The 14,479-nt window shown below is 46.9% G+C and overlaps 1 protein-coding gene across 1 annotated transcript in view; it reads right to left on the reverse strand.

The window, feature by feature from the left end:
- Window positions 1-14,479, reverse strand: part of drosha (drosha ribonuclease III) — a gene marked incomplete at its 5' end in the record, with an annotated part of 88,610 nt that overhangs the window by 56,417 nt on the left and 17,714 nt on the right. Inside the window, 3 exon segments of the mRNA XM_079234091.1 lie at window positions 4,809-4,916; window positions 8,625-8,732; window positions 12,955-13,054. Coding sequence (XP_079090217.1) covers window positions 4,809-4,916; window positions 8,625-8,732; window positions 12,955-13,054 — 316 coding nt within the window.

Genomic DNA, 14,479 nt, shown 5'->3' on the forward strand with positions numbered 1-14,479 from the left:
GAGAGAGAGAGAGAGAGAGAAAGACAGAGAGAGAGAAAGACAGAGAGAGAGAGCGAGAGAGAGAGAGAGACACAGAGAGAGACAGAGAGAGAGAGAGAGAGAGAGAGAGAGAGAGAGAGAGAGAGAGAGAGAGAGAGAGAGAGCCCTCTCGCCTCTTTGTCACTGTGAAGTTGTCTGTATGGAAATTAATGGCTTAAACTTTCAAACCTGTAAAGAGGCAAAAGAGGGAATTTAAGGTAAAATCAGCCTGAAGGAAACGCATTAGTTTGTTTGAAAAGAGGACAAAAACCACCGCGCCTGGAAAGACTGCCGCTGCCGAACATCTCAGACTCGCCGGGGGAGGAAGGAGGAAGAAGATAGGGCTCAGTAGGATATGTCAAGCCTTTATCAATCTTACATTAGGAGAATGTTAATCTCAGCTAAAAAAATAAAAACTCCAACTACTCCTGGGCTCGCTTCTCAGAATGCTTGTCTCCTTTCAGCCAACTTCAAATCAATTTCAAGCTCCAATGAGATATATATGTAAAGCGTTAACAGAGAGGTTTCAATATTTATAGTTGCTCAGAGGCCTTCAGCTTTGTAGCCGTGAACACAGATGCAACAAATTCAACAGCAATTGTACTTTTGTTGTTTTTTTCTTCCTGTGGTTAAGAGGAACAGCATTTTTGTTATGTGTGTGTGTGTGTGTGGGAGAAAAAATAAAAAAAATAAAGAGCTAGTTATTTGACATGACACGAGCAGAAATCTAGCAATTCTCAGCGCCACGTTGACAGTTTGATAAGAAATATAAATAAAAAACAACAACATCCGCCGCGTCTACTTCCACTTTCAACTCCCCCATTGTGCGATGTCAGACACAAGTCAATGACTGCCGACTACACAGCCTTCGACTACAGAGTTGGGAACTCGCATCAAGAAAAAAAAAAAAGACATCAGTTATTCTGTAAACACTGCAGGTCCTTCACAGTTAAGGACAACATCCAACAGCAGCGTCGGCTTTTAAGCCGAATCTGTTGGGGAAGGATTGACGTCTGCGACGGTTCCCGTCAACATACTGACTGCGTAAACTATCGGAGGGATTTGGATTTAGTGATCACTGCCTCGGCTGCTGCTCAACCGCCTTCGGGCTAAACGGGGAGTAAACACCATCGCTCAGCGGAGGGCGGACGACTTGACTGGGAGGAGCGCTCTTGAACCCGCGTGCGGGGAAACTGCCGGCTTGGCAAGCGGCACCCAACAATGTCGTTATATATATATATATATATGGGAAATAAGATAAGAGGGAGCGGAATAGGTCTCTTGAAATAGATTAATTTCAATCGTCTGCATTTGAATATTGAACATCATGCTGTATTGAAGAAGAATTGGAACTAAAGATTGAGACATAAACTCATGTTTACAATGTTTACTGAGGGAATAAATCAAGAGAGAAGTAGAGTCATTTATATAGACTTCTATACAACCAGGAGTCGCCAGCTGGTGGTCAGGAGAGAGAATGCAGGTTTAAGACATGAATCACAGACTTCTATACAACCAGGAGCCGTCACCTGGTGGTCAGTAGAGAGAATGCAGGTTTAAGACATGAATCATAGACTTCTATACAACCAGGAGTCGCCCCCTGGTGGTCAGTAGAGAGAATGCAGGTTTAAGACATGAATCATAGACTTCTATACAACCAGGAGTCGCACCCTGGTGGTCAGTAGAGAGAATGCAGGTTTAAGACATGAAGCATAGACTTCTATACAACCAGGAGCCGCCACCTGGTGGTCAGTAGAGACAATGCAGGTTTAAGACATGAATCATAGACTTCTATACAACCAGGAGTCGCCCCCTGGTGGTCAGTAGAGAGAATGCAGGTTTAAGACATGAATCATAGACTTCTATACAACCAGGAGTCGCACCCTGGTGGTCAGTAGAGAGAATGCAGGTTTAAGACATGAAGCATAGACTTCTATACAACCAGGAGCCGCCACCTGGTGGTCAGTAGAGACAATGCAGGTTTAAGACACTTCTCCGTCGGCTTCACTTGGACTGGAGTTTGCCGCCTGCATGGTGCCAATGCCATACAGGCCAATGTCTTGCACATATGTGAATAATAATGTGTAACATTTTGCATTCGACAAGGAATATTCAAATGTACGCTCAGAAATTAAAGTAAATCCTCTGAGCCTTTAAAATGGTATTCCGGCCAGCCCTACTCGACACCTCAATACCACGGCCGGGCCGTGCAACGCCGTGAATAACAAAAACAAAATATAACAAAACACCTCGGCTCTCTGTACACAAGAGTCGCAGCCGCATTCGCGGGGGCGCACAAACAACAGCATGCGACATCAGAGCCGGGGCCGAGGACTCGCACGGTTAAATTATTGAGATCCTCCGTGATGCCTCTGGTTCTGTCAGCGTGGGTCAAACGTGAGAAGTGGGGATGAAGCAACAGGGGGTGGGGAGGATTATGAGGGTCTGGTGGATGCGGGGATGCAGGAGCATGTGGCGGCCATGAACACATGTCTCTCCAAACCTCCCCCCCACTAGTTTTAAATGTTAAATGTTTAACATGGAGGCTCTCAGAAGAGGAGCTTCAAAGGGCCGGGGCTCCATTGCAGCCAGGCGGGGGGAAGTGCCGAGTGCAGAAGCTCCTGCTCTCCGGCTGGGTTTTTTTCTTCGCCTCATGCCATCAATGGATTGCCACTCCGAATGGAAATAGCAGGTGTGTTGCTACACGGAGAACCTGAACGACGTTCTCATCGATTCCCCGGCCGAGTACAGAACCGCGATTAAACATTGACGACACATGTTCTCCTCGCAATTTTCACAAAATGCGCTTTCATTAAAACATTACAGCGGTTCCATGCAGACTCCGCCAAAAACCTCTGTTTCCCAGATGATCGGCGGCTTTCATCTCCTCTCAGGAAAAATGTGATCCTTTTAATGGGGAGTGCAGCTCATTAACTTTTTAAGGCCAGAACAAAAACTCCCATTTTGGAATTCAGACACAAGCCGTCCCAAACCGAGGGTGACAGCCGGAGTCTTTGTTCCTCCGCTTTACGGAATTCAGAGCATATTTATTGCCTCCACACAGCTCTCAACATGGCAGCGGATAGCGGCTAATGGTGCTAACAGCCCAAACAAACGGCGTGAGCATTAAAAAGGTGAGCCAAACTACAGTATATCTACCGAGAGGATTGATGGCCTACGTACTGGCAGCCCCATGATAACTTATTATCAGCCTGAGTTCAGTTACCTTGTTAGAAAACTCTCAATTCAAATGTTCCACGTGCTCAAAAACACATTTTCACAGCCTCAGAAATCTGATGTAGACATTAAAAAGGCGCATTCCTTGGAAGAACACGTCCTTGATGGCTGTGCATTGACAATAATGTGACGATATGATCTATATCACGTTACAATGTATATTTTAATACCGTAGCTGAGGCGATATTGTTCTTTTTTTTGTAAAACCCAATATCTACTTTTTGGGAAAACTGTCGTAGTATAAAGAAAAACAACAAAAAACATTGGACTGGTGAAATGTGATCATCCTGACGGACAGGAGGTCGATCAGTGATGGCTGATCGGAAATCAGCTCTGACTCGGAGGCGACTGTCTGAACAAGCAACATTGCACTCGCAACTTGCATTGCAGGTGTTCTGTCCAAACCCACCTTGACAGTGTGTGTGTGTGTGTGTGTGTGTGTGTGTGTGTGTGTGTACATAATAAAGAGGGTAGCTGCTGGACGCCCAGCAATGATGGCTCCCTTTTCAGTCCCAGTAGTGGTGAGCTGTTGACAGCCTTTGGTTTATCTCTCTCACACACACACACACACACACACACACACACACACACACACACACACACACACACACACACACACACACACACACACACACACACAGTATGTGAGCTGTCATGATCAAACTGATTGTTTTTCTTCTTCTTCCTTTTGTTTGTTTGTGTCTTTCAGATGACGACTGTATCGAATGAGAAAGAGGGAGGGACAGATCCATTAACTTCTCCCCGAGAGACGCAGATGTCGAGCTCAAACGGGCGTCTCGTCATCGACCGGGAGGCCGGCCGGTCAGCGTTTCCTTTTTAGCGCTCATAACGACAGGTCGTCATTATGCAAACGACAAAAAGGTCAATCGTTGATTGATAAGTGCAAATCCACACACACTCACATGCACAGACAGAGCTTTGAGCGAATCTTAATGCATCCTTCCCCCCTTTTAACTATGTATGGGCTACAACACATTGATTTCTAATGTATCAGGTTATGACAGCTCTTCAATATTGCTGGAGGCAGCCGGGTGGTGGGGGCTCACCGCTCTAAGAGCACGGAGAGCTGCGGGCCTGACAGGGGAGAGCTGGCATTGCGGAGAAGGCTGTTGTTGTCCTGACTACTGTCACTGCAACTCACGGCGGACCGGGGCTGCTCGTTGCAGAGATGTGACTCAGGCCGGTGTGTGGGTTACCTCAGCTGACTCCTGAGCCCTCCCGTTTCCACAACAACCCTCCCTTGCAGAGGTGGAACGGCCACAGTAATGAGGCGGACGCTGCCGCCCTGGATCTCAAGAAGCCCCTGCACACAATGTTTACCTTTTTTCTTTCCGTTCCTCGCGCTATCTGACCGACCGAGACTTGCGCCCCGCCTAAAAGAGCCGCTGGGATTTGCCTGTCCATATCTATCCCGTTAGTTATCAACTATGCCAGCCTTTACATAATGCAGCCTGGGTCTGTGTGTGTGTGTGTGTGTGTGTGTGTCGCATCCCTTTGGTGGGTAAAGGAGCTGCTGTGACTGTGCTTTTTACCTGGAGGAGGCAGCGCTCCTTGAAGACGTAGCCGATGAGCTTATCCAGGTGCATCAGACACTGGTGGTAGCGGATGTGGTGGGTGAGGACGGGCAGCATCATGGCGTGCTGTGGAGGATGGAGAGAATTGGTTAAAAAAAAAAAAAGAAGAAGAAGAAGCAGGGAGAGATAGAGAACGAGCATCAGGACGGGTGTGAAAGAAGAGCGAGGGGAGAGTGAGTGATGGAGAGATGGTGCAAAAAAAAAGGGTTGATAGAAGGAACATGCCGGGAGAAATCAATCAGCCAGTCATTATTTATTAAGTGGTGCTCTGCAACAGAGAGATGAAATAATCAAAAACCCAATCGCTGCGCTGTGAGAGGGAATGACAGAGGAGGGAAATTCACATTTGGACAGGCCAGTCAAATCGAAGCCCATTTCGTCATGTTGACACACTTCTATTCGGACAAACCCCCCCCCCCCCTGACCCACATGCATCCAAAGGAAAAGGGGAAAAGTTTGAGTGCAACACAGTGAAAGAACAAAACGGAGAAAGGAGGAGGATTGAGTGAGTGAAGGGGAGCGTGTGTCAGTGAGCGACGGCGACATGTAAAGTGTCCGCAGTCAGCAAATTAGTCCGACAGTCGAGAGCGCCGGTCGACGGGTTCATTAGAGGAGGCTCATCAAGGTGTACACACATTAACCCCCTGAAACCACACGAGAGGTGGAGGAAGCCATGCATGTTTTAATTAGCGCTACCGGGGAGGCTGAGCCCGGAGGCCCGGCGGCTACGAGCGCCGGCGCCGCCGCCACCGCGTAGCCCCGGGGCCACCAGAGGGGCCGCCGTGACACACTCCCCAGGCGTGGTTAAGCAGCCAATTTACAAAAGCCGGGGCCCCGGTCGTGTCCACAGCTCCTGACCCGCTCCGAGTGACTGCCGGAGTGACTGAGTACAGAGTGTGTGTGTGTGTGTGGGGGTGTGTGTGGAGAGAGGAGGCCGTTAAGAGTTGATACTCTGGTAATTAAAAGGGTGGGAAGTTTCTAATTCACTGTCCCGGATGTCGTTCAGGCAGTTTGGACGCCGGCCCGAATGTTCTTTCTTTTCAACCCCGGCTGAAATATTACAAGCATGGATTCTAAATTGCACTTTAACTCACTCCATCACAATTTAATTAACTGGAATGTGATTTTTTTTTTTTTTTAAATGGATATCCCAACTTGTTTTCCATTTGTTTCTAACGGAATACAGAGTAAATAAATATGTCTACTGATGCTCGCTGCCTCTTGTGCAACGGAGATGTCTTTGTCGGGCTAACAGGGTTACGACGCTCCACTCCAACTTATTTTAAGGGATTTTGTTTTCGGAGGCATATAGTCAGCGAAGCCAAGTATTGAAGCAATTAATACTTTCCTCCTACATGCCTGCAACACAAATGCAGTATTGTATTCCTCCTTGCTCTGCCCGGGTTATATGATACATAAAACAGGCTGATTAATGTAAATACATTTATAAAAAAAAAAAATTGCACCACACTGTCTCAGTGAACAAAGACCCGCCCACACGTGTTTCTATCTGCAGTGGAAGGGAAAGCAAGCTGCCTGTTTGCCTTGAAATGTAAAAAAAAAAGAAGAAGAATCGACTGAGCCTACACATGGACGCGATCAGGGACGCAAACAAATATTTTTAAAAAAAAGGGCCAGGAGGACAAAGCAGAGAAACCCAGCAGTGAACCACAAAATAAACATACAAATATGAAATTTAATTAAAAATACATTGAGGAATAAATAAATAAATTCCGGCCTCCGATGTGTAGTCCTTGAGAGCCTTTCAAGTGAAACAACCTTGGTGTAGCCGAGCGATGTCAGTAACGAAGAGTGTGTGGAGGAAGAGGAGGGGCTGATTTTGTTTCCCGAATATCAAGAAACCGTGGGTCAGTTTCGCCGTTCCATCTTGTCCGTGTCACACGTTGCGCGGAGCGTACCACCGCGGGTTCGAAGCTGAAATTATTCATGAACCAATTAGCCGCAGCGGTACAGCTTGAAGCAAATATAATTGGGCGGCAATTATGGATCCGATCCTTCTCCGCTAAGACCTCGCTGCGAGAGAGAGAGAGAGAAGAGAGGGGGGGGGGGGTCTGGCTGGCGAGGCTCGAACTTTCTGTCACTCCTCCTCGAAAATGTGAGAACGTGCAGGCGATGTGTTTGAAGGAAAAAATAAAAATAAAAGATAGATGTGTGGCAATTATATTTTCCCCTGAGTAACGGGCAGAAAATATTGGAATAGACAATAAAGAAAAAAAGAGTAAAGTAAAGCACGGTGACTCTTGACACGGCCACGAACAAACGCAGCTCTGTGTGTTTTCAGTGGGCACCAACGCGTCCAGGGTCGTGGGTTCAAGTCTCACCAGGGATAAGAACGGTACGCGAGCCGCTCAGATAACACTCAGAGCACGGAGAGTAAATCCCCACCCGGGTCCAGTCCGCTGCTATTAAGTGCACGAAGAGAGATAACGGCGCACGAGCCGAGCGAAGTTGTGTGTAAATAGAGTGTCGGGCCGGAGACGTTGCTTAATGAAGGGCATCGCTGGCTGCGGGGCTCTGTGGGAGTCCACTGGCTTCAGACGGGATTCTGACACCTAAAAAAAGGAGTGACGCAACGAGTGGAAACATCAGAAGACGTTTCCGGCTGCGGCTGTGCTGTGAGCGGACAAGTTTAGCGAGAATATCGGAACTTTGTGAGCACCAATCCGTCCGTCACTGCCCATGTTCAAATGTTCAAATTAAATATGACCTGCATTGGCTCTCAGTCGGTTTTAGAATGGAGTTTTAATACTTTATTGATACTTTTCTCGGGCTGTTCTTGGTCTGGTTGCTGTTTAGATTGCCTCTGACCCTCCAGAGACCAGATTGGGTTTTAAAGATGTGGTTGATATTCAGTACAATAGATATTTAAAAACTATCCATTGTTACTTGTCATTTGTTGTCCTACCGCCTTTAAATTGTTGTTATGTAACATATCATTCTAATCGTGTGCAATTAAATTGATCACAAACCATTCCGGTTTCTTACTTATTAAAGCTACGATGAGGAACTTTCATTTCCGGGTGGTTTTGGCGCCCCCTGTGGACTAAAGTGGTAGTGCCCCTGAGTCCCTTTATGCCGCGTTCACCTCGCGTATCTCCGTAAAACGACACAGATTTTTATCAAACTCCACGGTGTCTGGGTTCATAATATTATCCGTAGTCCCACAACAGCGCCTCAATGAAGCCGCTGTCAGCGCTGGTTCTGGCGGAGCAGCAGCAGTTTCATTCAGGAACGGCAGGACGGAGGTGATGGATTGACTTTACATGTAATCCGGTCGCGCCGCAAATTCGCGCCGGGGTCCGGTGTGAACACGGCATTAGAAATCCTCTAATCTTACTGCAGCAGGGAGAATCTCTGCTCCTGCAGAATTGGACCAAAAGACATTTATCGAGAATAGATTCATAGAAAAAGGCCGTGAAGCCAGATTTGCATTTGTAGGTCATATCGAGGCATCGGGATCAAATTGAAAAACCCTTCATAATCAGTTAAAAGTTCCTCACAATAACTTTAGACTACTTTTTTGGTGTTCTTGCATCTGCATTGTACTCGTTTTTCATTATTTGATGAGTCTTTTCTGTATTTTTAAAGCCTTTTGTCACATCAATAAGCTACATGTCGTGTACATGTTATGAAAATGTTACGTAAACGTGCGTGTGTGTGTGTGTGTGTGTGTGTGTGTGCATATTATCTGTGTGTGAACATCCGTACGTGCCGCTTGTTGCGGCTCCTACAGACGTGTCAGTGCAGCGTTACCTGACAGACGTCGGAGCGGATGCCAGTCTTCCAGAAGCCCTGGCTGCTGAGCTCCACCGTCACCTCGCGGCGCATCGTGTTCTTCTGACGGATCTTCTGAAGAGCTTCCTGCCAAACAATCAGCCAGTCAATTATTGATCTGCCGGAGCGCAGCCTTCGGGGACGGCTCCCATCATCGAAAACAAAAAAAAAAAAAAAAAAAACTCTTATCCCAACCCGGGCCTCACTCCTCCTCCCTTCCCCCTCCCCCTAAAACAGATAGGCTGGCACATGCAATGAAGTGAAACCCCTTTCCGCAGCGTGACATAAATACAGCACGGCGGAGGACAGGAGCGGCGGGGGCAGTGACAGCTCCGGCCGGGTCCCCGGCTAATTGAGGCACTGGGTCGCCGTGGCTGTGTGTGTGTGTGTGTGTGTGCGGTCAACTAGAGCGGAGGCACCTGGCTGCCCATTAGGAAGACCACGCAAGAGCCCATAGGTTCCTCCATCAGCAGCAGCAGCAGCAATCATTACAGACACACAGAGAGGCAACCAGCATCATGTCAGCCCGACAGCATAGAACTGGAAATCCAGTAATGGGAGAGTGTGTGTGTGTGTGTGTGTGTGTGTGTGTGTGTGTGTGTGTGTGTGTGTGTGTGTGTGTGTGTGTGGGGTGGGAGTCTGAGACAAGAGGGCCCTACAAATAACAACCAAGATGGAAGATGTATTGACAGAGTGCCCCTCCTAATATGTGCGGTGTGGCACACATGCGTTTCCATTCAACTGAGAATTATCGACTCTGCTGAAAATGGAACGGCAGGAATTCATTCTTTTTTTTTTTTCATTCTGTGGAACTCGCAGAGGAAATAAGAACAACAAAGGCATGAATAAATAATGCCATCCTACTTTGAACTGTGCATCAAAGTGAACACGCTCGCTCGCCCACGCGCGCGCACGCACACACACACACACACACGGCAACGTGCGCGCGCGCACACACACACACACACACACACACACACACACACACACACACACACACACACACACACACGGCAACAACAACAACAACACATCTTTCCGCGGACGGCCAGCCCGCCGGATATGGAAAGCAGTAATCACAGCGAAGCCCGAATGATATGTAAATACTGTATTATGCAAGGCTTTCTACAGGGTCACTGAGTGGACACAAGTAGAAAAAGTAAATAATTGACTGGGGAAAGGAGGGGCGGGGGAGGGGGGTAACTTTTTGCCGGCCATTTGGCTTTTTTTTAAACGGCCCCGCCCTCCGGCTGAGAGGAGTGTTTGTGCTTCGGATCGGGTTGAGCATGCGTGTTTCCTTCATGTGACCATCGTCTGTTTAAAGAGAAGGTCAGATCGAAGCAGAGACTTGCCGATGATTTTAGGATGCATAGGAGGCGTTTCCTTATTGGTATCTAGTTTTTACAGAGGTTGAATGCATCCATCATTTGTTGCTTCGGACAAAAGTTAATTTAATAATGGAATTTAACGCGATGTTGTCAACTCCATTTTGTCGATTGCTTCTTAAGACTTTAAAATTCTTGTCAAGAGACGGGTTTCAGAGCCAAAATGTGACGAGGAGCTCTTGTGTGGCCCAGAGACGAAGCCAACTGGAGGGGGGGAAGAAAAAGTCTGAGGAATGACTTGAACATAGCTTCTTCTTCTTTCCCCCCCCCAAAAGATGCTCCTCGTACAGCTTCGCCTGAGCCGGGCCAAATCTGCCAGGAAGAATCAGAGGAAATCCCCAAAATCCACATATGCCGAGCTGATAGAGAAGACTCTGCGGTGAATTCACTGCCAACGCAGCGACTCGGGGGCTGAATACTTATTCAAATTAGAGATGTGAGATAATGAAGTAACGCGAACGCTTTATAAGCCGTGTTCTCCTACTGGTCGTAATATAAGACGATATAAAAAAAGCGATTAAATTGTTTTATTCTCAAAGCAAAATCATCATACATTTTTTATATATACTGTACATATATTTAAAATATATCTATTAAAAAAAGTATATATATATATTTAAAAAATATAGAATTAATATAATATTAATTATATATAGAATTAATATAATATTAATTCTCTCTATATATATAGAATTAATATAATATTAATTATATATAGAATTAATATAATATTAATTATATATATAGAATTAATATAATATTAATTATATATATAGAATTAATATAATATTAATTATATATATATAGTTAATAATATTAATTATATATATATATAATTAATTATATATATATATATTTAAAAAAAATATATATATATACACACACACACACACACACACACACACACATTTGTGTATATATACACACAATATATATATATAGTATATATATAAAAAAAAGAGAGTCTAAAGAGACAATACTGGTCCGTATGTTGAGGCCCAGTCATGAGTTTGGCTGAGAGACTTGCACAAAATCCATCTGGGCAGACAGTGTGCATGTCCGTGAATGCCACATCAACCCCCCCCACCCACCTCCCCACACACACCCACACCCACCCACCCACACACACACACACACACACACACACACACACACACACACACACACACACACACACACACACACACACACACACACACACACAGTGGACTCCAGACTGAGCCCACGGAGGCATCAAAGGGCCGGTTGGAGCGGCAGCGCAGCATTTGCTGGCGGACGCTTCCGACGCGGGGCGATTTACTGACGGCAAGATTGTGCCTCTTTCAGAACAAAATCAGACGTTTAACTCGTTCACTGGAAGGCCATTTACACACACAGGAAGCTCGAGTGGTCCCCCGGGGCACTAAATAAGTAGAGGTGCCACACTCCCACTGCTGTGAGGAGACACTGACATGGCTAATGCTTGTGGTGGAGCCTGATGGACCCGGTGTGTGTGTGTGTTTGCGTTCACTAATTGCTCCAGTGCAGGTTGACAGTGGGATTGTCAGGGCCTGTTAGCCGGGAAGCTTCGCCGAGCTACCTGGGAAACAAGCTAATTGAGCTCGGACTTCCAACTCATTATTGCTTCAGAGTGGATCAAACGGACCCGGGGAAGAGACACGCTCACAGAGTTTGCAGACCCATCTGCTGTGGAGCCGTTACAGTGGAGGGACCCGGCTATTTGGGGCCACAAGCGGCACCCGTTCGACATTACCTCATCAAATCGGGGCCTTTGTCATCCCCCGGTCCCCTCGGTGGCGACGCGTCGACCTTCACACTCGACTCAGGAGAGCGGTCGCAGCAGTTTCATTCTGAGCTGCAAATCCGTCTAAATTATGCGTTGTTAAGTTGAGTAAAAGACCCTGCCCCGCCTTCCCCGCCAAAATAAAAGCATCTAGACCAGGAGTAAAGACAAAAGGAAGCGGGTCTGACGCACCGATACCGGTCCGATGGACTATCAGGGTTCATACATATTTTGACCATTGGATTTCCATGACTTTAAACCAAATTTCCATGAGCAAACATTTAGTGAAATCTCGGTGTAAACATGAAAAAGTGAGAAAATGTAGTTCTCTTTAAACGAACAATGAGAATACAAAGCATACAGTAAACCTTAAATGACACAAATGAATGAGACAATAGTTTGATTAAAAGAATAAACATTTATATAGATGCCTGTATGTATGTCTGCTTATATTTTGAGCATCAATCTTTTAAAAGCATATGAATTATTTCAAACTCAGCGTAAATGAACGTTTCCATGACTTTTACAAAACCTTGAATGATTTAATTTTTTTTAAAGGACTTTTCCAGGCCTCGAAATAACCATTTTAAAATTCCATGACTTTTCCAGGTTTTCCTGTAAGAACCCTGACTATATATCTTAAATACAATTTCCAACATCAAATAACTATTCATATGCGTTTCCAAAGTAAAGACGCACTCTTTAAATATTCCTCAGTTTGGGCAAATTATCATTAAATGCGTGAAAGTCTCGGTTTTCTACAATAATTGACGAAACCAGCAAAAGTAATGTTGCCTTTGTGAGTTCTGGATGTCTCACTTTTTTGGGGGGGGTGAAAGGAAAACCGCGTCCTTGTTCCTTTCAGGCAGTAACACGGACTACCAGCAGGAGCTCCGGATAAGCGGCACTAGAATCAACGCGCACAGCGGGAACCGTCGCAGCAGTTTTTTCTGCTCTTATTTCTGAAGAGAGTGCAAATGGGAGTGCCTTTTTATTTATATATATCACCCGAGAAATGAGCTCCTCAAAAATATTCAAATTGAAAATGCACCACAGCCCCTAAAACATGCAGGCCACCTGATACTGTTAAAAAGAAGAAAAAGAACCCGACCAACATCAAAGTGCGTTTCCTTCCACTCACCTCTCTCTGCGTCAGCTTCTGCTTGTCAATCTGCTTGACCTTGGGGCTGTTGGCCAGCAGGTGGCGGAGTTTCACGTAGCTCTTCCACAGCTTCTGGTACCTGCAGACAGCAAACGAGGTGGTGTCAGGCTCAAGACGGGAGTCCATCTCCCTCCCTCCCTCCCTCCCTCTCCAGCTTTGCAACAACACATCAATATTTCATCCGCAGCTTGCCCGATATTAAACATAATGTAACCGTTGCCTGTGGCCTTTTATTGCATTAGCTGCTGGGCAGCGGAGAGAGAAGACTTTCTGTGCTTCAGACGTCCACAGAGTGAACTGAGGGCAGAGGTTCACACACACATTTACACACACGCACGCGCACAGACTAACGATTTGACCTTCTCCTTATTATATTTTCATGTAAAAAGCTGCAAGCCGCTGTCGCTCTGACGCGAGGGCTCGACAGCTATCTCACAACCTCCTCATTCTCTTTTTCTATAAAGCCCTCATTGTCTTTGCTCTCATTTGCATCTGAAAAGAGCCGAGGAGTTATCGGCAAGGTGACATGTAGCCGCCATACTAACCACCTACCTTTTCTCTCCCCCACACACACACACACACACACACCTCTCTCCTTTTCAATCAGACCTCCTGATTGATGCACTGAGGGCCGAGTGTGACCGTTCTGCTCCCATTCAGGAGACTTTCTCCTCATTTACCCAGAGTTATTCAATTATGATTGGTGGGATGGAGGGGTGAGGTGGTGGGGTTTTGGGGTGGGGGGGGGTAGAGAGAGAGAAGGGAAAGGAGACAGAGAGGTGAGCATAGGAAGGAGGGTAGAAGTGGAGGGAGGAGGGGGGTGTGCTGTGGAATAGAAGAATTATGGAGCTTTAATAGTGTGGACTTCATTAGAGACTGAGACGAGGGAACGAGACGGCTTTACCGCCCCGATTATCAGCTCACCACCGCCACCACCTCCGCACAGTAGCAGCCCGAGTGGACGAGAGACAGGGAGTGGACGAGAGAGAGAGAGAGAGAGAGAGAGAGGATCCAGCCTGGGAGGCCCCCTCGTCCCCAATCCGCTCCAATGACCTTTCCACAGATCCGCTGCACGCTCTCGGGGTAGCGGCTCTCTCGCCACTCCCCTTGCACATGCTTTCACGAGCATATGCTGCCTCTTTCCTTCTCCCGCCCTCCCCTCAGTCCTGTATCTGTGACGTGAATGTTCCGTACTCGAACAGCGCGGCACGTTTACGGCCAGAGCGAAGCGCCCGGCGGGCGAGAGGAAGAGCAGCAGAGAGTTGGAGAGAAAAAAACATGACCGGCAGCGACACGTTCCAGATCCTCTTTTCGCAGCCGGCGTGAGTGTTTATCTTCTGCGTCGGCATGAGCGACGGCTGTGAGCGCGGAGGGTCACGCTCATCACCTGCTTCTCGCTCGTCTCGACGACCTTACAGGCGCCGCCGCGCATTTCCTCACCGCTGTCAGCGTTCCTTCAGATAGATTACGGAACCCCGCTGCCTCGAGCGTGGTTAAATATGAC

Source organism: Taurulus bubalis (genome assembly GCF_910589615.1).
Source record: "Taurulus bubalis genome assembly, chromosome: 18".
In the NCBI taxonomy this organism is placed as follows: Eukaryota; Metazoa; Chordata; class Actinopteri; order Perciformes; family Cottidae; genus Taurulus; species Taurulus bubalis.